The sequence below is a fragment of the Antechinus flavipes genome, chromosome 3, assembly GCF_016432865.1.
Source record: "Antechinus flavipes isolate AdamAnt ecotype Samford, QLD, Australia chromosome 3, AdamAnt_v2, whole genome shotgun sequence".
Taxonomy (NCBI): Eukaryota; Metazoa; Chordata; class Mammalia; order Dasyuromorphia; family Dasyuridae; genus Antechinus; species Antechinus flavipes.
Window position 1 is genome coordinate 496,460,341 of NC_067400.1, and position 23,301 is coordinate 496,483,641.

The 23,301-nt window shown below is 33.3% G+C and overlaps 1 protein-coding gene across 3 annotated transcripts; it reads right to left on the minus strand.

Moving 5' to 3' along the window:
* Nucleotides 1-18,947, minus strand: DCUN1D5 (defective in cullin neddylation 1 domain containing 5). 3 transcript variants are annotated; one of them, XM_051986886.1, is made up of 8 exons: nt 18,557-18,947; nt 15,979-16,070; nt 9,537-9,607; nt 8,976-9,067; nt 4,267-4,375; nt 4,068-4,172; nt 2,733-2,835; nt 1-330 (listed from the first exon to the last, which is right to left on the minus strand). In XM_051986886.1, the coding sequence occupies exons 1-8, from the start codon at nt 18,640-18,642 to the stop codon at nt 275-277; spliced, it is 714 nt and encodes a 237-aa protein (XP_051842846.1). In that variant the 5' UTR covers nt 18,643-18,947; the 3' UTR covers nt 1-274. The 3 variants fall into 3 exon arrangements, with proteins under 3 accessions (XP_051842846.1, XP_051842847.1, XP_051842848.1); XM_051986887.1 differs by lacking the exon at nt 18,557-18,947 and adding an exon at nt 17,342-18,082; XM_051986888.1 differs by lacking the exons at nt 8,976-9,067; nt 15,979-16,070; nt 18,557-18,947.
* Between the last annotated feature and the right edge of the window lie 4,354 nt (nt 18,948-23,301).

Here is a 23,301-nt window from a genome sequence, read left to right on the forward strand (position 1 = left end):
GCCTTTGTCACAAATCTGAATCTTTATTGTTCTGAAATAAAAGTTATAAACATAACTCAAAACATAAACTTCAATTTTTCAGTCTCAGAAGGTGTGGTTCAATGCCCATATCACATGTAACAAGAAAACTTCCTTAAAAAAAAGGAAAAAAAAGTACTATAAGAAGTCTTTCATAAGAATGAAAATGCGCCCCTTGGGTTTTTTTCCTCATCTCATTTTAGTTTGTATACAGGTGGGCATCAAAAGGTCTGCATTTTCCTCAGTATAGTTCTTGCTATGACACTTGACGGACTTTTTGCCACTCAACAAATTCATCAAGAAGAACAGGCCCTAAAAATATGGGGGAAAAAAACTTTTATTAGTGAAAATTAAATAATTTACTTTCCTAATTACCCAAATTCTTCCAGGACTATTCCAAAACCCACCCTCATCCACAAAACCTTTTTTTCAGTAAAACTTTCCAGCCCCCTTCCTAAAAACTCACATTATGTTGTCTATACTCCATATTTTAGTATTATAAAATGAGACTAATAATAAAACCTCTAAGAGGTAGAATGTGAGGATCACAGGGCACTTTATTTTAAAGCAAATTAAGTATTTCACTCACTCAAAGTACTAACTATAGAAATACCCTCTATAAAATCCCCAGCAAATGGGCTATCCCTCTGTGTGAACACTTCCACTGACAAGCAACTACTTCAAAATGCAATCTATTTTCATTGTTAGCAAGGTATATTTATATAAAAGTCAGAGTCTCTTTATATACTGATCTTAGGTCTGCCCTCTGCACCTAACTAACCACAATAAACTAGCTTTCAAAGTGAGAGATCAGAAAAATGGTGAAAGTAATTATTATATTCTCTCACCCTAAGATTTCTCTTCTTCAGATTAAAAATCTTTTAGTTATTCCCCATGAAATCTAGTTTTAAGTCTTAACATGTTATCCCCAGAACTCAACAATATTCTAGACCACATTCTGACTAAAGGAAAAAGAAACCAGAACTACCATTTCTCCTGATTTAGACTTGCTTCTATTAATGCTGTTTCAGACTTCCACGATTATTTTAAAAGCCATATCCTATAGTCAACTAAAACTCTTTCCATGCTCTCTTTTTATCTGGTACTTCTTCAGCTGATTTCTTTTTAGTTTAAATGCAGAAATTCTATTTCCATTAAATGTTTCATAAGATTATGCTCCCATATCACTGTGGTTCATTTATTTTTGAATTACATTTTATCATTAAACATATCACTCCTTGAAGTATGTCAAATGAATTTGTGTGCCTTGTCCATTAATTCAAATCATTTCTTAAAATGATTTGCATGACCAAGACAAGAACAGAATATTTAATTAATTGTTTCAGTCTTTTTTTTTTTTTTAAAGTCTCAAGACATACGTTAAAATGAAGGGGTTGTGAAAGTATGTAGTCTATAGTACCTAAAATAAGCAAGCCAGGTAGCATAACAGATAAAGCAGTAGACCTAGAAATCAGGAAAACTTGAAATAAAATCCTGCTTTATATACTTTCTAACTAGCTGCATAATACTGGACAAATCACTTAACTCGATTTGTCTCAGTTATTTCATTTGTAAAATGGTGGGATAATAATAGCACCTATACCAGGCGTCCTCAAACTTTTTAAATAGGGGGCCAGTTCACTGTCCCTCAGATTGTTGGAGGGCCGTACTATAGTAAAAAACAAAAACTTTGTTTTGTGGGCCTTTAAATAAAGAAACTTCATAGCTCTGGGTGAGGGGGATAATCGTCCTCAGCTGCCGCATCTGGCTCGCTGCCGTAGTTTGAGGACCCCTGACCTATACTCTCAGACTGAAAGGATCAAATTGAGATAATATTTATAAAGCTTCCTACAAACCTTAAAGCACTATCTAAATACTAGATCATGTTCTTGTCATTACAGTGCATAACACATAGTAGGTGCTACATAAATATTAATCATCACCACTTCTAAAATTAAGTACAACTATGATACATCACAATATGGAGGTAATTTGTGGCTGAGAGCTTTTCTAGTTTGGGAAAGGATACCAGCCTAATAACAAAATATCAAAAAATTATTCAAAAGGCCAGATTAGTTTGGAGAGAAAGTTGACTGACTACTGGGTAATTTTTCTAGCCAAGGAAACTCAATATTTATAACTATAAAGGAGTGTCATGAATTGTACTGTTTGAAAAGTGTGCCCACAATGCTAAAAGACAGCTAAATGAACTAATGTATCTTCCCTAATACAAAGCTGAGCATTCATTAATTAAAAAAAAAAAACAACAACAACAAAGTTGTTCAAATTTGATCACCACTTTTAAGTAGAGGGAATCATGCTTGTAAGATTTTTTTTTTAAAAAGCTTTGCCTTTCTGTTATTTTTTTTTCTTCAGAAAGATAGAAAATATGACTATGATTTCAGATTATTTTTATAAGGATATTTTCTTTTTTACATAAGCTTTTAAAAAAAATAATTGACTATTCTCTAAAGGAAGGTAAGTGCTGAACATAGAAGGTAAGTGAAGAACATAGAAAATAACTGGACATCCAAGGATTTTAAATGAATTATCACAACAGCATTCTTTAAACATTGTTAAATTATTTTAATTTAAGGGAAATAGTTGTTATTAAACTTAAGCTAGAATTATGCAAATGATAAATATTTAAATAGGTCATCTTACAGTATCAGGTCTAAGAACAATCTATTTTCAGATTAAAACATTATACTTACATGCACCATCTTCATCATAGTTACTAAGATCTGCATGGACAGTTCTGCTGAATTCTAATACATTGTACCACTGATCTTTGTTCATAACTCGATATTTCGATTGCTAGGAAAAATGGAATATAGATACTTGGAATACTATGCATGCATTTATTGATTGGTGGACACACCCTTAGCAAATTATTTTTCATTTTTCTTAGGGTCAACCTAAGCATTTTGTTCTTTTGTTCCAAATAAATATTGATTATATAATGTGTGTATATGTATATATACATTTAAAAGATGATTATTTCCTTATATTATGAAATCTGCTTTTAATTACTAAACATCTTTTAAATTCACTGCAATTTCTTCTTTTCCAAACTAATAATGAGAAGAAGGCAGTTGACTTCCTTGCAGAGAAGTTTGCTTCTAGTTTTTAAAAGTTCTGGATGTACAAATCCATACAACATATGAACTTTTACACTATTACATTCACCATAGCATAATTTAAAGAAAACTTTTTTTTTTAAACATGCTGCAAGAAATTTGTCTTCAGTGAAAAAAAACAAACAACTACAGTAAAATATTTGGAAGAAAGCATGAGAAACAGAAAAAAATAGCCAACATAATTACAGGATGGAAATCAAATAGAGGAAGACTACAGTTAATTTTTTAAAATAGTACCATATAGATAAAATATACTGACTGATAAGATACTCTTCCCTTTCAAGGGCAGCAACTATAATCCAAAGAGTATTCTGCATATGCCCACATATATATAGTCAATGCCCAAATATATAAGTATATAGTTTTTTAGAAGAACTGTGTTCTGATTGAAAGTAGAAAATTATGACATAAGTATTTACGTATATTTCAAGTCTGGACTTATTAGATGAAAGTAGAAGTCTTGGGGTCCTTGTATCTGTGGATCATTAATAATTTTAAGATATATAAATGCAAGTCTCTGGATTTTATTTTGGAATAGCTTAGAGAGTACCACAAACCTTATTATTTGATGTATACTAAGAAAGAGTAAAGAAAAACATTCTTATAGGTCAAAAAGCCCAAGAATCTGTTTTGACACAGTAAATACACAGAATTTTTGGCATGGCAAGATGTTATTTGTAATGATTCAGCAATGAAACACAAACCTAATTTTAGAAATTAATTGCTGTTTTACAGATTATTAATCAATGATATCTATAATTTACTACAAATTTTTATACTGTCTTTTACAATTAAGCAGACTGGAAGAAAAATATAAAGCTTGAAATCTCTATGTCTTAAAATTGAGTTGATTCATGAAGTATCATGCTAATGGAAAACTGGACATTTTCAAAATAATAAACAAGATACCTCCAAGTACTGGTAGAATACTGAAAACAGTGGCCATGTCCTTCCAAGCAAAAGAGCTAACATAGATTTAGCAGTATCAATATCAAGGCTTCTCTGGTCCTTATCCTAAAATTTGGGGGAAAAAAATAATTTGAAAAAAGTACTGTCTCAGTATATAGGATTTTCTTTAAAAACCACTAAATATAAAAATTGCACCTACCCTTGCAAAATCAAAGGCATATCTGTAGATATTCTTAAAAGATGAAATATCATTCAACTGTGAGCGCAAAAAATCAAATTTGCTCTGTAACTTTTCTGTGCAGTCACACCTTAAATAAAAACCAAATTTTATAATCAAGAGGTTAATAAAACCATAGTTAGGGTACAAACAGGACTGTAATGTTTAATATTTAAATAATTAAAATGAGATTGAAAATGCCAATGTTTACAAATCTATAACAACAAATACACATAGTATGCTTTATGCTAAGTACTATACATGGCACTTAAAAAAAAAAATCCATTCTTTTGATAACTTTCTAAGGGGAAAAAACCCGTTGATACAAAATCACCCATTCTCTACCATATTCTAATTCAGCCCCCAACCCCAAAAGCAGCAAAAAGGTCCTATATTAGTGTTGGGAATCAAAGAAGGAGCTGACTCCAACCAGGCAAAGGGAAATGTCATGACTATAGGTCCTCGGAATCACCTGAGACACATACAGGTGAACTGAACTGCCCAGGGTCATACAAGCATTAGTGGTAGAAGTGAAATTTGAACTTAGGCTTTCCTGATTTTAAGCACAGAACTCCACTACTATGAAGTATCTCACAAATATTTTAAAATATGAAATAACAGAACAGTATTTCTGAGTACAACATTATCATAGTGAATAGTTACAACTAATGACAATACAAGGGAACTTGACTAATCTGGCCTCTACCTGCCAATTGCTCTGAAAATCCTTTCAGAAAAAACTTGTCATAAGAGGTAATCCACAAACTGTTTAAAAAATTAAAAAATAAGTCTGAAGGTTTTAAGAGGCAGAAAGAGAAGAGATCATATTAGTATTTCAGTCTTAATTTAAAACATCTATTTCTGATAAACAAAAGTCAAAGCTAATAATATTCCTAATAAGTTGGTGTAAAGTGATCTGCAAACTGTAAAGTAAGTTATATATATCCACTGACATCATTATCTCCAAAATTTAAAGCCTTTTGTGGGCAGCCTATTTTCATTTCTCTCCGTAAGTCATATCAATTAAACAATTATTTAATAAGCATATGGTATGGGTCAAGCACTACTGCTAGGGACTAGAAGAAAAGCACTAATAATGTATCAATCCCTACTCACAAGGAGCTTACATTCTAATATAGGAGACAACAAATACATATAAAAATATATACTGCACCAATATAAAGTGAGTAAATATATACACACATACAAAGCAGTGAAATATAAAACAGTTTGAGAAGAACAACACTAGCAATTGGGGATAATCAGGAAAAGTTTCATGTAGAAAGCATATTTTTCAGAGCTGAGAGTTGAACTCTGGTCATCTGACTCCAAGACCAGTGTGAAAAACTGGAAAAAAAATCAAATGACCAAGAGTTGGCAAATGATTGGGCAGACTGATATATTGATACAATAAAGCAATAGGCCATCAAGAAAGACAAATGTGAAAACAATACATAAAAATGAACAAGTCATGTATATATGAACAAGTCAAAGTAAAAAAATGCCAGAGAGCAACATTCAGGGCATTATATTTTCAAAATGTTCTGAGAGATGGTTTTCTAACAAATGGCAACTGCCATTAGCTTTTCAAAGAACAAAAAAAATTACTATGGAATATACAAATAACTTTCAAAAATGTATGTTCATTGTCATGAAGACAAATGAAAGATCTAGGAAAGTCAATATGGCATCCCTTATTCACTGAAATTAATTCCCTGGTACATACATTTATATTAAAAGTAGCTTTGACTCAAGACAAACTCATTATCCCAGAGATAAGTACATTAAAACAAAAGAAAAATCTTGTAAACTACACTTAAAAAGTAGGCCAACACTTAAAAAATTATACATGAACATATGTAAATACACTGATACACGTATATATGTTTAAAGAATGTAAATACAGAAAAAAACCAGTTGTTCTTCATATCTTCAAGAAATTATAAGTTTAAACTGTAAGATGAAGGATTTATGCATGAAGATTATGAAGAAAGGCTACATAATCTTTTCTTCTGTCCTTCAAGATCTTAAAAATCAAGAAAGACGTTAGTGCTTAAAATGGTTTAAATAAAGTTCTCTCCCAAAAGTCATGGACACTGACTAGATTAGTATTTTTCAACAAATATTTTGTAATATACTGAGATACCTCAAGTTTAAACAGACTTTAATCTAAACTTTGATCCCTGGTCTTTGTCTATACTCCTGTTTCTTTCTCTGAATCCTCTTCCCCAAAGTAAATAAATCCATGTGTTTCCCCCCTTCATTCTCCGCAATAATGACCATATTTTGGTTCATCTTTGGTATGTAGACTTGAAATTCCTTATCTAAATCCTCTTTCTTACTCTTCTCCTGATGGTATTTTCGCTAATATAACAATTAGATAATATTGTTAAGCTCTATTTTTCACCTGTCTCTTTTCAGCATTAGGGTGAAGTAAAATCTTTTCAAAGATACTCTCTCACCAGCATAACATCCATCTTTTCCTCAGAACTATTTTTTTCTTAGTAAATGAATAGAAAATCCTCTCTTCCCCAAGGTTATACCAAAACAAATTTCTTAATTTATAATTGTAACATAAAATAAAAACCTGAAAAGCAAATTCTTCCATATTCTATGATTATTGAAAATTATATAATATACAAAAATCATAATTTCTTGGAGATGTTAAAAGCAAAGTTAGAATGAATGCCTTTCTATATCGTCAATTTTAAGAGGAATATGAATAAAGATTTAACAAAATAAATGATCAAAATACGAGGAAAGAACAAGGTAATTCTGGTTTTTTTAATCTAGAAAAGCTGGATGGCTTGAGTTAAATATATGAATTTACCAATTCTAAATTGAAACTGCCCATTTATACATAAGAGTTACTTGAAAACTTTTGAAATACCAGATTAACATATAGTCTATGAACATATAGTACATTCTTCTTACATCTCATACATGAGGCAGTCAGGAGTAGAGGCCAAAGTTGTCCTTGGAGACAGCAAGACTTAGATCCAAACCCTGCCTCTTACATATATTATGTGATAATGGGCATTATCATTTAATGTATCTCAACATCCTAAATAATTCTCTAAAACGAAGTTATAAACAAGTTGCCCAAAGGGCATCAGGGAGGGAGCTGCTCACACACACACACACACACACACACACACACACACACACACACACACACACACAATTTGCTATTATCTTCTGTACACTCCTCAGCTGCACTCTATTGCAGTTTCCTGAGGCATAAACTTAAGAGCTTTCAAATAATGTTCCAGAAGATGATTAAGAAAATACCTAAAATTACCTGAACATGTTTGCATTACTTATAACCACTGTAGCTAGCACATAGAAAGTACACAACAAAGATTTGGTGAATTTTTTAAAAAAAGACTGCTTTGCAAATGGTAACTGAATAATTTCAGATCAACTAGGGCAGTGAAATTTTATTCTGGTCAATACAAATAAATCCTAGATCATAGGACCAAATATTAGGATTATTCAACCATGTCTATTCTCTGGACTATTACTTTATTTTATTCTGCTTTGTAAGATATCTAAGAAGATTGAATAAATTCTATGCAATGTTTATGGGCTGGCTAATTACTGCTCTTTTTAATAAGTCTATTATAGCACAAATTGCTAAATATTTAGAAGTATTCAAAATGCTTTATTTTTAGCATAACAAGTTAGCTTTAACAAGATTTTTATATAGTCTTACTTTTGCATAATTAAAACAAGGTACTGTCATGACAATTTTGGTTAAAACAAAAACAAAAAATCTACTCTAAATTAAAAAGAGACAAAAACATTAGTATAACCAATTAACTGTTCTATAAAGACATATATAACCAGAGACAATTATAAAATATAACAAGTGAAATATATAGCTCAAACCAGTAAGGATTTTTATAAAAGTAAATGTAAACTCATATACATTTACACTCTGGAAATCTAGAAAATACCCATATTATTTCAGTGGCAAATGTAAGATTAATAAAGTGGAAAAAATTAATAATTTAACTACATGAAAATTAAAGATAGAAAAAAATTTTAAATCCACCTCTGCTATATATTATCCAAGGAAAAGAGTGGCATAGTAAAAGAGGGCTAGATGCAGAGTCACAAAGACCTAAATTTAAATTCTGCGCCTTAGACACACAATACTTGCATGACCCTGGGCAAGTCAGAACCGAAGATTCAGTTTCTTCATTTGCAAAAAGGAGGGGATTGGACTAGATGATAGAGTTTTCCAGCTCTAAAATTCTGTGATCATCCTTAAGGACAGAACTGGACTTCAGAAAAAGGAGGCCTGGACATAAAGATACTCAGAGAATAACCCTCCTAACAAACTAGATACCTATATGCAGAAAAATAAGCAGACATCTTATTAACCTATGAGCCCATAGTTCCCTAATCAAAAGGACCAATGAATTTTAACAATCATGCATTTTGGTGGAAAGCTTTTTTTATCCTTTCAAGTACACAGTTAATGCACATGGGCTAAAATAAAACCACAATCAAAATTGGATAAGAAAAACCTTTATAGATATTCACTCAAAGATTCACAAATACTCATCAGTGATTCTGAGAAAATTATAGAGCACAAAACAGAGGTAAAATTTTTTAAAAAGCTATTAAATGAGTTGTTTTTGTTGGGTTTTATTATTGTTTGTTTGTTTTTAAAAGGCTCTTACTGTAATGAAGTCATCCCCTTTAACCATTCTTCCTTGGTAAAAAATCCCATGCTTTCAGCCTCCAATTTCCAGGCTAAAACTAACATAATAATCTGGAAAGAACAGAACATAAAGGATGGGGGGGAGGGAAGGGGAAGAGAGTCAGCACAGAGATAATAATTTCTGTAGTTTATTATGGAGAACAATTACATAAATATTTCAATTTTTAACTATTAACATAGCCTTTGGAATTATCAAAAATTCCAAATTTTAAGGAATTTTAGATGAACTAAATTCCTGAGGCTAAAACATTCCATCACCATTTACTGAAGGCATAATCTCTCTCTGTTTACACAAGTATTTTCTGATGGGAAAGGAAAATATGAAACCAAATTAAATAAGAAACCAGAAAATAACCAAGTAAATCCAGGGTAAAACAGGCAGAGGAAATCATATAAAATTTAGGGCAGGTGGGTTAGGATAGCCTTACAGATTATCTAGTCCAATCCTCTCACAATAATTCTACTTAAAAATAAATCAAGTTGACAAGTTACTCCCACCATACTCAAAAATAAAACATACATTTTCAGGCTCAACACCAATATCTTCACAAAACTTTTCCATTCCTTCTGGCCCTACAACTTCATCAGGACCTTCAAAAACAAAAATGAAAAAAAAATCTATAAGTGTCTATTGTCATATAGAGTTTAACATCAATAAAAATTACTAGGAATTATACAAATTTATGATAAAAATTGAAAATTTTGAACTTACAAACCACTCAAAATTCAGGAATAATGTAACTTTTAAATAGTAAATAACTTTACAATATGAAACTAAAGTAATGCAAAAATAAAGAAGCCATTAAGTTAAATGTCTTGGATACTTGGATTCTGGTTCTTGGATACTAATTCAGCACATGTACCAATCAAATATTTACTGAGCATCTACTATGTATTAAGGCAGTAGGGTATTTAAGGAAGTATATTTAATACCTGTCCCTCAAAGTACAGACCAGAGTAAACATCAGTCTAGAATTAAGATCTGAAAAGAACTTTAGAAAGACCATTTCTAATCCCATAATCTTACAAATGAAGGAACCTGAGATTCATGGAAATATGATTTGCTTCTAAGATCTCATAACTACTAGGGTCATTGGTAAAAATCAAAATAAAGGCTTTCTGCTATAGACACCACAATATCAAGTGTGATTTATGGAGTTATTTTCAAAAGTTACATTAATTTTTTTTTGAAAGACACGAGTTAGAACTAGAACTATAATTTTACTGGTATAAGGATATTTCCTTTATTGATGAAGGCAGGCATCTTCCTGCAACTTTTAAGAGTGACCAGCAGCCCAGAGAAGTTCAATGATTTGACCAGATCATTTGAGGAAGGACTTGAACTCAGGATTTCCTGGCTTCAAGTTTGACTGTCTCTGCACTCTACCATACTGCCTCTCATTCATTAACACTAAATATGACAGGCTTCCCTATATTATGACAAATTGGCCTTAATTAGGAATTTCACTTCTTGACTTTTAAAAAGTTCAAAAAATATCTTCTTTGTTTTCACAATTTGAAAGAATAGCATCACCAAAAGTGAATTTTTATAAATTACATATTAAAGTTTCATTATCAATTTGGAAAGTAGTCTTGAGGGGAATACTTAAAGGACTTGCATTTGATCCTCTACTAAATACCATTTAGAGATGCTTAACAGAATTGCATGATACAAATTTGGAAAGGATACTGAGTACTTTGAATGATATGAGTCAGATTCAAAGATAATCTGACAATACTAAACATGAAGCCAAATAAAAAAACCGTGAAAGCTCTATACTTGGGTTCAAAAAAAAAAAAAAAATCTATTTTTCAAGTAGAAAATGGGAAAGGTGTATTTATACAGAAGTTTTTCTAAAAAAGATCTAAGTATTTTAATAGGACTGCAAGCTCAATGTGTGTCAAATCTGATATGACTAAAGAGATGCCATAGCTCATACAAGAGGTAAAGCAAAGAGGAACACGGATATGCTAGTTCTGCTTGTACTGTTTTGGCGAGACCAAATCTGTAACAATATTCCGAGTCCATTCTGAAAGGAAAATGTTAAAAGGACATCAGGATAAAGGGTCTTTAGGACATAACATATAAAAATCAATTAAACAATCAGGAATTATTTAGCCTAGAGAATTCTCAGAGATATCTTCGGAGAAGTCTCAGTTATCTTCAAGTATATGAAAAGACTATTATGATGAAAAAGAACTAGAACAATTTCTGCATAGCTCCAAAAGGCAGAATTCAAAATAAAGGTAGAAACTGAAGAGACAAATTTAGCATATAAGGAAAAGTTTTCTAATTATCAGAACTATCCAGACATAGATAGCCCAAAGTATATATAGAAAATCTTTGGAGGTAATAGAATCACCATTCATTTAGAGGACTTTAAGCAATGGCAGTATAATCACTCCTTTGATACTGTTGCTAAATAATGGTGTAAAGTCCAAGCATAAACAGATCCCTGCAAGCTACATAACGACTTAGAAAAACACAAATTAATATTATCTTATATTATATTTTATTTATTTTGCTAACTATTTCCCAAGTACACTTTAAACTGTTCCACTCTTTTGGGGGTTTTGCAAAAATCTAAAGCATGAGAGTTCTGAATTTGATACCTCTGTTATAAAATGTACAAATTTGGGAAAAAATGATCATTAAGGTCCCTCTCAATGCTGTTTTTCTGATGAGCTGGGTTATCTTACTTTAGTAGAAAAGTTTAATTTACTGAAGTTTCTGATGTCTATCAATGGTCCAATCTATAAATAAGCAGGCTAAATCTAGCTGAGAATTTCATTCTCATCCTAACAGTCTAATTTAGTTGAAGGCTAAACACCTTTGTAGGACTGTTAGCACATAAATAATTTTAATTCTAGTAAAGAATGAACATATTCTTTTGTTCACAAAATTATTGGTTTCTTTAATATTCTTCCGATAGTTTAAGAACTTCTGATAACAAAAGGCTCAATAGCTAAATACAAACCAATATATTTAAAAGAGAAATATTTATTAAATTCATTGAAATTGTCCACTGATAGACATTGGCTTAGACAGAAAAAATATATAACCTCCTTAGAATGATATATGAACTCTAATCAAAAGCAAATTTTTTCTTTTTCTGTTAGGATAAATAGTTATAGTTCTATGTGTAAGATTTATTGCTAATAGACAATACTGATAAAATGTGTAAGATTTATAACTAATAGGCGATACTGATGCAGAAAGGAAAATAATCAATGCACACAACTAAGAAAAGTTTTCTATAGTTTAAGATTACATAGATAACTCCAAAGCTGAATGAAAAACAAAAGGAATAGAAAGGCACTGTCACCTGCTTTTTTATAAAACTTTGAAGTGAATTTATAAAAAAGCAAAGAGGTGAAATCATGCCCAGAAATTAATATGAATTCACTAATAGCAAGTTATGTCATACAATCTTCATTTCCTTTTTTTGAATTATTAGATAAATAGCATAGTTTTACTTCACAAAGCATTTAATAACAATGTCACATATCTTTGAGGAGAAGAAAAACATTAGACTAGATGAGAACACATTTAAGTAAGATTCAAAATTGGTTAACTGTCCCAGTCAAACCCAAAGACTGTGATCAAGAGTCTAGTGAAATGCAAGAGGGTTCACTCCTTGGCATCTTTATTAATTACGTCTATGGAAGGCAGATTTCTAATATATTAAATAACAGGCTCAAGAACTAAAAGACTCACTGCCTATCAGCCTGTCTAATAAAATGAAAATAGTATAAAACACTGTACTTGGGTTCAAATGAGTACAAGATAGGAGAGATTTGGCCAAAAGGCAGCACTTATGAAAAAAACAAACCCAATCCCACATCTCTTAGTGGATTGTAAGGTCAACAGGAGTCAGCAGTACAACGTAGAACCCCAAAAAAGCTAATATAATCTCATGTTACATTAATAGAAGTATACTGGAGAGATTAAGAAAGATGATAGTACTACTATAGTCTGTCCTTACAGGACACCACATGTGGAATACGGTATTCAATTCTATGCACCCTACTTTAAAAGGGACATTGAAAAGCTGAAGTTTATTGAAGTTCAAAGTAAGGTAACTCCATAGAAGCATTAGTTTGCAGGAGTTGGGGGACATAACTTGAAGAAGTAAAGATTGCCACACCATCACAACTCTTAAAAAAATGAAATGGGCTGCTTGCAGATGAAACATGTAGTGTAATGAATTCCTCATCACTGCAGGTCTTCAAACAGGCTAGATGACCATATGATGGAGATAATGTATGTGGAATTCATGTTTTTAATAAAGTTTGGACTGAATAATCCTGAGGATCCTTCAAACTCTTCAATTCCATGATTCTAATTTTAGAAAATTAAAGTGTTGGTGTTAGGGTATATTTTATCAATATCCTATAATAAATTGATTATTCTTTTTGTTTTTATAAATTGTTTCGTATAGCAGTTCTAATGGTAATATTAGGATAGCATAATAAAAATGTACTTGGAAACAGTCTGAAGTATACTGACCACAATTCTACTTTAATACCAAAATATTCCTGCTGGATTCCCTACCCCCTCACTTTAATTCTCTCTTGAAGTACTTCATGGATCAGTTCAGAAAGCCACCACAATTTTTTGGTGCCACCAATCTTATAAAAAATTTAATTATGTCATGTCTCTTGTGAACAAGACAGAAATGGGTTCAAGTTCACTTAATCACAATTCTTCTTTCCTTTTTAAAACGAGAAGTTTTTCCAAGCTTAAACATTATTGCAGAAAAGGTCTCCAAAACAAAGCAAGACTTGAAGATTTGCTGTGCAAGTCTTGAAGCAAAACATGTATTGAAAGTGCTGTTTTGCAAATCATAACTAATACCAAGTACATGGCTTAATACTACCGAGCACTACAAGTAAAATAAGGTCCAAGTTTCCTTAATATTTAAAAGGGAACAGTATGGTCAAACCACTTTCTGATTATCTTGTCTAATATGGTACTGACTATCCTATAATTTCTGAAGCATACTATTTGGCTGACATCAATTTTGTAAAGATCTACATGCAATCTAAATTACAATCTTAATTTTAATTATACCCTTTGGTTCCTCTTTTCTTATATAAAATGATAAATAACAGTAAGTTTAAATAATGTATTAATATTTAATTTTATTAGTTACTTAAGGGAAAGAATCTTCTTTGCATAGACCAAGAAGATTAAATAAAAATCAGTTAAAAATGTGTTTAATGCTTTAATATTTTGCATTAAAGATTACATTCATCTACCTGCACTCAAAAAGTAAATGTGGGAAATTAACAATAAGTTTCCATTTGAATAACAATTTCCCAGAAATTAAATTTATTCATTTCAGCGAGTGTGGGTTTTTTGGTTCTTTCTAAACCAAATCATGCTACTAAAGTTGCTTCATCGAAGTAGTATGATCTGATTACCAATAGACAAAATTCTAGTTAACTCAGTAATCATTCATTAAATATTTCAATGCACTAACAGTTAACCTAAGTTTAAAGAAATGAACTCAATCTTCAATTTACTCCTCAGGGTATACTTTTAAGAACTAGGAGAATCATACTAAATTAGCTTGCTCTACTAGATATTTCTATATTAGGACACTAGAATTCTATTCTTATTCTCAATTTCTCTAAGTGACCTCCAAAATTAACTCTTTAAAGAAAGATACATCATAGAATCAAATATCTAAAGCTAGACAAGAGCTCAGAAGCCATCTTATCCAATATCCTCATTTTATAGTTAAGACATTAAAACCCCGGGAAATGAAGTCACTTGCCCAAATTGGGTGCCTTTATTTACCCATGTTCAAAAACATACTAAGCAATTTAAATGTTATTTATAGACTATAGGGCTTCTGCAGTATAGAGTATGCCAATCAAGAATACAAGAACACATCTCAATAAAGTTTAATGATAAAATAATTACAACTCTTTTTAAAGAACAATGTACTGTAAGAATTAGAGCTACTTCTTAGAACATAATTTAGACTTTAGATATTTTCATTCAGTAGAAAAATGAATATCTTACTCAAACTTAAAATTGGTTCTCTTATTCTATATTCTCTAAGAATAAGCTAACTGAATATGTAATTTTATACCTTATATAAATAAGAGATTATAATTATAGAGTAAGGCCAAAAATTTTAAATAGCCACAAAAACAAAATCATCAATACGAACAATATAAATACACAAAAGGAAAGGTTACGTTAATTAAATGTTTACATTCACTACTCTAGAAAGCAATTTATGAGGTACAAAAGCAATACAAAAGGGATTTAATAAAAATACTCTTACAATATTTGGTGTCCTTAATAAAAATAAAGAATGATTTTTACTTGTCTCTAACAATTGCACAATTTGCACAGCAAGTCAACAATCTGTAGAGTGTATATAAATAACAAGTTCATTCTCTTCAATTGGGAGTTTGGGGTTGTCTAGAAATGTGAGATGATAATATTTTTTTCCCTAGCCTAAAATAATTTTTTCATGATACTAAATCGCTTTCAGTTTCCATTCAGATATACTCTTGGGACCATTCAACTCAAATAAAACCCACTTTTTTAGACAGAAATTTATGTCAAATTTTTAATTCTATATATATTCACACATACAAGGCTACGTGTGGTAGCCCCCATATATCTCTTTTGCCAGCAGTATATAAGCAAAGATTTCAGTTGCCTTATTTTAAATAAAGCTACTGTAAATAATTCAGTTTCAGAAGTGATAGGGAGGCAGGTAGGAGGAATTGAGGAAAAGTGGAATTTTATTTTCAAGAAATAATGTGCCTCCAGTAGAAAAAATATTGTGCGGGTTTTTTTTTTTATTATTAATAACCTAATAGGAAAAATGTTAATATTAAAAGAATAAAATCACATCAATTCTTGTATGTTTGTCACATTAATTTAAATATTAAAAAGTCATGTGAAAGAAATACTGTAACAATAATTTTATTACCTGCATATTCATAAAACCAAGCCAGGCACTTCTTGCTTGAAAAATGCTCCTCTCCACTTATTAGTTTAGCAGGGACTTGTGATCTGCAATAGCTTAAAAAAAAAATGCACACACAAAGAAGCCTAAAATGTTATTTTTTCTAAATCCTTTTTAAAAATGGATAATTTCCATTCAAGTTTAATTCAATTTAAACTGTTATAATTATCAATACAAATTTGTCATAATAGAGAAAAACTGAATGTTACTACTAGCGATTTCAAACAGCATAAATCATATAATTTTTGGCTAACAAAAAAAAAATCTCTTCAATTATCATTATTTCAAAAAAATTTTTTTAACATCATTTGCCCATATTTCAAAATACCACAGATGAGAAGCAAAGTAATCTAGTGGTCTGAATATAAGATTGAAAGCTGGGAATTTCTGAATCCCAGTACTGTAACTGATGTATCATGATTATTACTCATTTTACTTACAAGAATCATTATATTCATCAAACTTTCTATTTAATGAAAAAATTAATAAATGTTCCACACATTTTAAAAGCACAATTCTACATACTTACATAAATAATGTACCATAATGTCTTCCAAATCCCACCCCATCACACTTAAAAAACCATAAAGGATTATAAATTCTCTACTTTGGTTTAAAAAAAAAAAGAAAAAACGTAATATGGAACCATAGTTTTAAGTCAAGGGTTTTTCATTCTAATCATCCACTTATAAAATGTGTTTTGTTCACATAAACCGACTCATCAATAACATACACTGCTCCTTTCCAGATCATGCCTTAATATAGTTCAAATAATTTTTATATCTCAAATTACTATGAAAATAATAAAGCTGAAAACACAATGACTTAAGATAGAGTCATAGAACTTTCAAACAAAGGATTCAGTTTTTAATAGACCAGTAGTCATCCCGGTTTATCGCTGAGGACTCAATCAAGCCTTGCACAACTAGTAAAAAAGGTTAGTTTGAGGAACTCAAAACTTTCTCAGCTTTCCATGCATACTTATCCTGAATTAAGGATAAATTTAAATACAGAAAGAGCATAAAAAAATACAGAAAAAGTAAAAATGTAGAAAAACAAATGATCAGTACTGAGATGATGCTGATATTCAGCACACTGGATAAATAGCTAAGTATAATGGTACTTATAGAAATGCCTTTTTATTAGAAGGCATTTAAAAATGTAAGTTCTTAAAAAATTCTAAATCTCTCTGATAGTAAATAAGTCACCTTAATGTCAGTTACATGCCAGACTTAGTAAAGCACAGGAAGTATTTTTTAATGTATGTTCATTAAACACTGAGTAGAGGAATGGCAGTCAAATTCCAGAATGAGGTAGCAATAATCACCTCATTAAGACAGCAACATAGAAACTGAAGTGTCACTGATCATCTTAATGAGCAAAGAAATATTCTTCTTTTAGTTTCTTTTACTGAAGTGACAGTAGAAGAAAGACATGTGGGCTGTCTAGAAAAAAGGCCTAAAAACAGTGATTCTCACCACTTCCAGTATTGCTATTAAAAAGCTAAGAAACTGCTTCAAGAGAGAAGTCTATCTGAATTTTTATACTGGCTTCTAAAACCTCCCATTCACTGGGCTCAAGCAAGCTCATCTAACGAAAGGGACCCAACAGTTCCCTAAGCCTAAACTGCTATGCCCATCATGCTATGTCCCTGCTTTCAATGAGCTACCCTACCCCCCACAATATTGCAATAGCATCCAAGTCCTCAGAGATATACTCCTTTGGCCAAGCTTTGTCCTTTCCTTTTCAAAGATGTTACACAAGACGTCTATCAAGTAAATTGCTAATCTTTATAGGAACCCTAATCACGAAACTGTGGGGAGGCCAGGCTTTCCGTATTCTGTACTGATGAGGGGGTTTTGGCACAGGTGACGCGTCGGTCCCCTTAAGGCAAAGCACTGAAAAAGCCCGTTTTTAGTGCTCCTTGATTTAAAAACCCTCCCTCAGAGATCTCCTAGGTTAAAACATATCCTTCACAGAGATGTCAAGCTGGGAGGTCGAGGATGGCAGGGGCAGTTTTCCTTTCCTTTGTACCACACCCAAGGCAGTTGTCAAGTCAAGACTTCTCAAGCTCTGCTCCTCCCTTCATACTCTGTAAAGAAATTCCAGGAGGTGACCCGTGCAGATCTGCACCCCTTCCCGGGGAGCATTTCACGAGGGCGGCGTAGGGAGTGCAGGGAAGGCTGGAGAAGGTCGGAGAGCATCCCCCACATCCCCCCTCGGGCACTATACCCGACCCCGCCCCCCACAGCAGACGGACCCCAGGGCGGGGAGGCTCTTCCCCGCCCCCATAAGTGGGGGAGGTCTCAGGCAGGGGTTCCGCGAGCTTTGCGCGCGCGCACACTCACACTCACGTTTCCCCCGTGGGTCTGAGGCCGAGGGCCTTCTTCCCCCTCCGAGCCCAGGCCCCCCTCAGGCAGCGAGTGAGGCTCGGACCGGGTTAGGCTGCGCCTTCGCCGCCTCCCCCCAGTTCCCGCCCTCCGGAGACTAGGCTACGCAGGGGCAGGGGCCGGGGCCAAGGCCCGGGCCAGGGAGGCGCTACCTGGAGATTTTACACTTCTTGAGGCCTCCGTCTTCCGCTACCGCCGCAGCCGCCCCGGAGGATTTTCTCTTCTTCTTCACCGGCATCTTCCGCCCTCCCCCGCGGGACGGGCAGGGGAGCGGAGCCGGTGGAGAGAGGGGAAGCCGTGCGCGGGCGGCCCCTCAGCGCTGGTCCCCGGTCCCCGAAGAGAGGAGGAAAAGGAGGCGGCGCAGAGACGCCAGCCCGGTCCGGCCCGGCCCGATGCCGCCGCTGCCTCCCTTCCTGATTCTTCTCCGCTCCCTCCTCTTGGCACAGCGGCGGCCCCTGCGGCTCAGCCTCGGCGGCGGCTGCTCTGGCCACAGACTCCAGGAGCAGGAGGCTCAATACGACCCGGACACTAATCTACGGAGGAGGAAGTGACAGCAGCAGCGGAACGGGTCATTCGGAGAGGGCGGGGTCAAGTACTGGGCTCCTCCTCCGGGGGCGTGATCTGAGTGGGCTTTGCGAAGGTGGGCGGGGTTTACGTGCACGTGTTCTCTCTATGAATTCTACACGAGGAGAAGTGTTGACTTTCTGACCCTTGAGGGTTTCTGAAGCTATCAGTTTCCTATGTTCTGCTCAAACTAGCTTCACTAAAAGCCACAGTTCTTATAATACAGGATTGGCCCTAGTTGCCATACAGTGAAGGTTATGGGGAGCCTCTGGAACCGGGGCAAAATTAGTAAATGAAAGGCTTGTTTCCGCCAAATTAATCCATCAATAAGCATTTATTAAGAGTTTAATATATGCCAGGCACTGTGCTAACTGGACACCTTGGTAAGAAACACTTTCAACCTTCCCTTCTCTGTTTATCTACGTCGTTTTAAGAACCCCTTATCTACATCCTCCTCCTAATATCATACAAATTGTCTCTGACTATCCAAGATTCCTCCTCAGAAAGTCCGGACTGTGAGCACTCCATTCTCAGATATTTTATTAGACGTTTCCTTCATATTAAAATTTATTATCTTCTTCTTAGCAAAAGATGAGTGACAATGGATCTAACCAGATAAATTAATTTGTATGATTTCTCTCTGATAAATGGTACTATATTCCAGGTTATATACTTAAGACATGCTTGCTAATCATTGGAATTTCAATCATTGGGAAATATAGGGAAGAAAATATTTGGGTCAATTTGGGTCAGGCAATGAGGTCTTTAAATTAGGCTTGGGTTTTTTGTTTTTTTTGTTTTTTTTGGTCCATCTCTGTGTTTCTAATCTTCATTTCCATTTTGTATACATTATGTACACAGTTATAGATTTTTATATTATTGCTCTTGTCGACTACATTAAAGGTCTCAGTGAGAAAAGCATTGTGTTTGGAATCAAGACCCCAGTTTCCCTTGGGTAAATTACTATAATACTTTGCTTCTCAGGCGTGGGCTTTAGATTTATCTCCCTTTTTAAAAATATGTTGTATTTTTTTTATTAAACTTAAATGAAAAATAAGAAAAAACAAAAGAGAAAAAGACATTGCTATGTGTATAGCGGGACATCAGGAAAGATTCAAAATATGTACCACTAAATTTTCATTTCAAGAAAACAGTAAACATTGTATTTATAATTGTTCATCTTTGCTTTCTGATAGCTTTTTTTTGTTCTTTGCTGTGCACTTTTTAACCCTCCCCTCTTTCTTTCTTTCCCCCTTTCCCCAAGCAGGCTACAGTTAAACACAGATATTTATATATATGTGTGTGTATGTGTGTGTGTGTATATGTAGTATATATATATGTGTGTGTGTGTGTATGTGTGTGTATATATATATATATACATACCTGCATGCACATATACATACATAGAAAAATATACTTACATACATATAGATACATATACATACGTATATAGGCATATACACATATATGTACATATACCTAAAACAATATTAATATGGCTGACAATAGATTTATCTCTTGATTGGTTTTAAGTTGACTTTGATATTGATTAATACCCCTACTTTTTTTTTCCTAATAAATTCTACTATTGATCATCATTGTTGTGTTTGGTGTTATCGTTTATTTTCTATCCCTGCTAACTCTTATTCTACTTGTTAACTTGTTTTTCTATTTCTTAACTTCATCCCCACTCATGGATCCCTCCCTTATCTTTTCCTCCCATCTTTTCCCTCTCTAACTGTCCCATTCCCAATAATCTACATATCTTATCCCACTCTCGTTCATTTAAACACTCTTGGTACCTTGCCTTATTCTATTAGATTATCTTTAAAGTTTATTTCAATTATAAATGGCATGATCTTTTGCTTCAGTCTTTTTCTTGAGCATAATAAATGTTCTTTAACTCATTGGTTGTGCTAAATGAATCTCAAAAGGTTCCCAAAGGGGTTACACTTCTGTTGTTGAGGACACACTTTAAAGCATTATTTAGCATTTTCTTGTAATGTAGATAGGTAATAGGAATCCCTAAACTGTGTATGGGATGAATGGAAAAGATGACAGAATAATGTCTTTTGGCATTCAGGTCACAGGACTTTCAATGATATTGTCTACTATAATGCTACCACTTTCATAGCTTAGAATGCTATCATTTCAGCCTCATTCAAAAATGTAAATGTCATGTAATTACCACACGTGCATAAAAGATAAAAGCTTACTGTTATTCCATTGTTCTTTCTGCATACTCTATTCTCTAGAATGTTCTACATATTCTACATTCTACATATATCCTATGTTCTGTAGCAAATTATTTAAAAAAATGTTTGAGGAAAAAAAACCCTAAACAAAAAGCTTTTTTTTTTTTTTTTTAAAGTACTGGAAACACAAAATACAGGACAGGGTAGTGGGCAAAAAGACTGGATTTGAATCTCTAGCACCACTTGGCTTGTGATCGATCATTGACAGAACTTTTAGCCTTTGGGAGCAGGAGGAGAGTATCTGCAGGAGTAAATCTTTTAAAATAATTTTGTATCAGTCCTGGAGCAACCAAAAATAATAACCTAAAATGTGCTAATTTAAGTATCTTTATTTAGTTTTTCTTTACACCTCTAAGAGATAGAAGAGTTTCACTGAATAGAAAAGAAACAAATGTCAAGTGATTAATGAAAGCCTGATATAATTAGTTTATTGTAAAATAGATTCTAGAGCATATGAGTCTTGCATCCCAATCAAATGTTCTTTTCAGTGTGTGGGCCCTGCAGGAAAATTAATGTTTAAAAAAAATGTATAAAATCCTGTTGATGAAACATATATATAAACATGGGGGGTAAAAATATGAAGGAATCCTAAAGCAAGTTTGTTTTTTTTTTTTAATTTTATATGAAATATTACACTTAAGCAATTCTCTTTAGTTAAAATGCAAAGTGGCCTCAGAAGGTGCATGGAAAATATATGTTGTTTAACCACCTGGGAATGCTACACTTCTAGACACTAAACTGAACCTATTTCACAAAAATATTCAGGCACTAGAAGTAGCAGGCTCATCTTATAGTTGTGGTACTTTTCCCCCATAGTTCCAAAATGCTAGGGAAGTGCCAAATTTTCTATATCCTAAAAAATGACTTAATCTTTTAGCTCTTCTCTCTGATATCCGTGTTCATTTATGAAGTGTGGTATCATGGATTTTATGCAATTGGAATCTGCTCTTAAGCACCATTTTACTTAGAAACCCCATTTCTTCCCACCTCCTTGCTAAATTTTTGCTCAGTACTGGTCATGGTGACCTTAGCATAAACATGCTTGATTATTGTATATACCTTTTTGCTCTTTGTATTGAAATAATAAAAGTAATTTTTAAAAACACATTTACTTTTTAGTAAAAGTTTAGTTTAAGTTTAGTTCTGCAAGCTTGCTTCCTCTACAAGTAAGCAAAATATAGGAATCAAAACGGCTTCTAACTGATATTTCATTTGTGCCTCTAATAGAGTTGGTCACCTAAGGCCCTCTAGATCAAGCTTGAAACATCGACCTGAGAGCTATTGAGACTGGGGCTTCTGATGAATGCTGCTTCTTCCATTCAGTGTTCTGTTGCTAGCCAGGAATGCTTTTCAGTTTAGCAATCTTATCAGCTATAGGCAAAAGAAGGCCAGATATGGAAATAAATTCCTCCTTTCACTTGCTTCTTTTGTCCCCTGTCATGAACTTCAGTTTAAGTTTCTGCTAACTGGTATATCCCGTCCTATTTAGGTCTATATGTCCCTGACTTCATGCATCACACACCATTCTGATTTACTGTCCTGTCTCATCTCTTCCGCTTTCATACTTTTTCTCTTAAACTTCACTTCCCACAGCAAAAGAGACAATAAAAATGAACGAATACATTGTCTTTCCTAGCAACCTGTTAAGTCTTTACTGAAAGCAATATTAGCATGATCGGTTATTGCCCATGGTTCTCGAAGAGGACCAAAATGGCATCACTATTTTAAAGTCAAGTTAATTTGTCCTAGTGCAGTACCACAGATGAGACATAATTCTATTTGGGGTGGACTCTCTTAACTTTGCATATCACATGTTTCTTCTGAGCTATTTAAATTTCTGCTTTGTTCATGGGACACAGCACCTTCTCTGATGATAGGTGTTCCTGGGCCAGTGTCTCCAATGTCATACAATCATTTCTAAAGTTCTTAAGAGAGACCTTGAGTATGTCCTTGTATCACTTTTTCTGACCACCTTGTAGATCCTGTCTGGGCAGTTTTCAAAGGTTTGGTGTACTGCACTACAATTGTTCCTCTGAGTCAAAACATTCACAAACATCAAGACTGGGTTGACAGAAGTA

What these genes read in the sequence shown, in the direction of transcription:
- DCUN1D5 (XM_051986886.1), bottom strand. Translation starts at nt 18,642, where the DNA reads ATGCCGGTGAAGAAGAAGAGAAAATCCTCCGGGGCGGCTGCGGCGGTA. An exon ending in AAGAAGTGTAAAATCTCCAG is followed by an intron (nt 16,071 to 18,556) that starts GTAGCGCCTCCC and finishes TTTTTTTTTAAG; the next exon opens with CTATTGCAGATCACAAGTCC. An exon ending in ATGCCTTTGATTTTGCAAGG is followed by an intron (nt 4,173 to 4,266) that starts GTAGGTGCAATT and finishes CCCAAATTTTAG; the next exon opens with GATAAGGACCAGAGAAGCCT.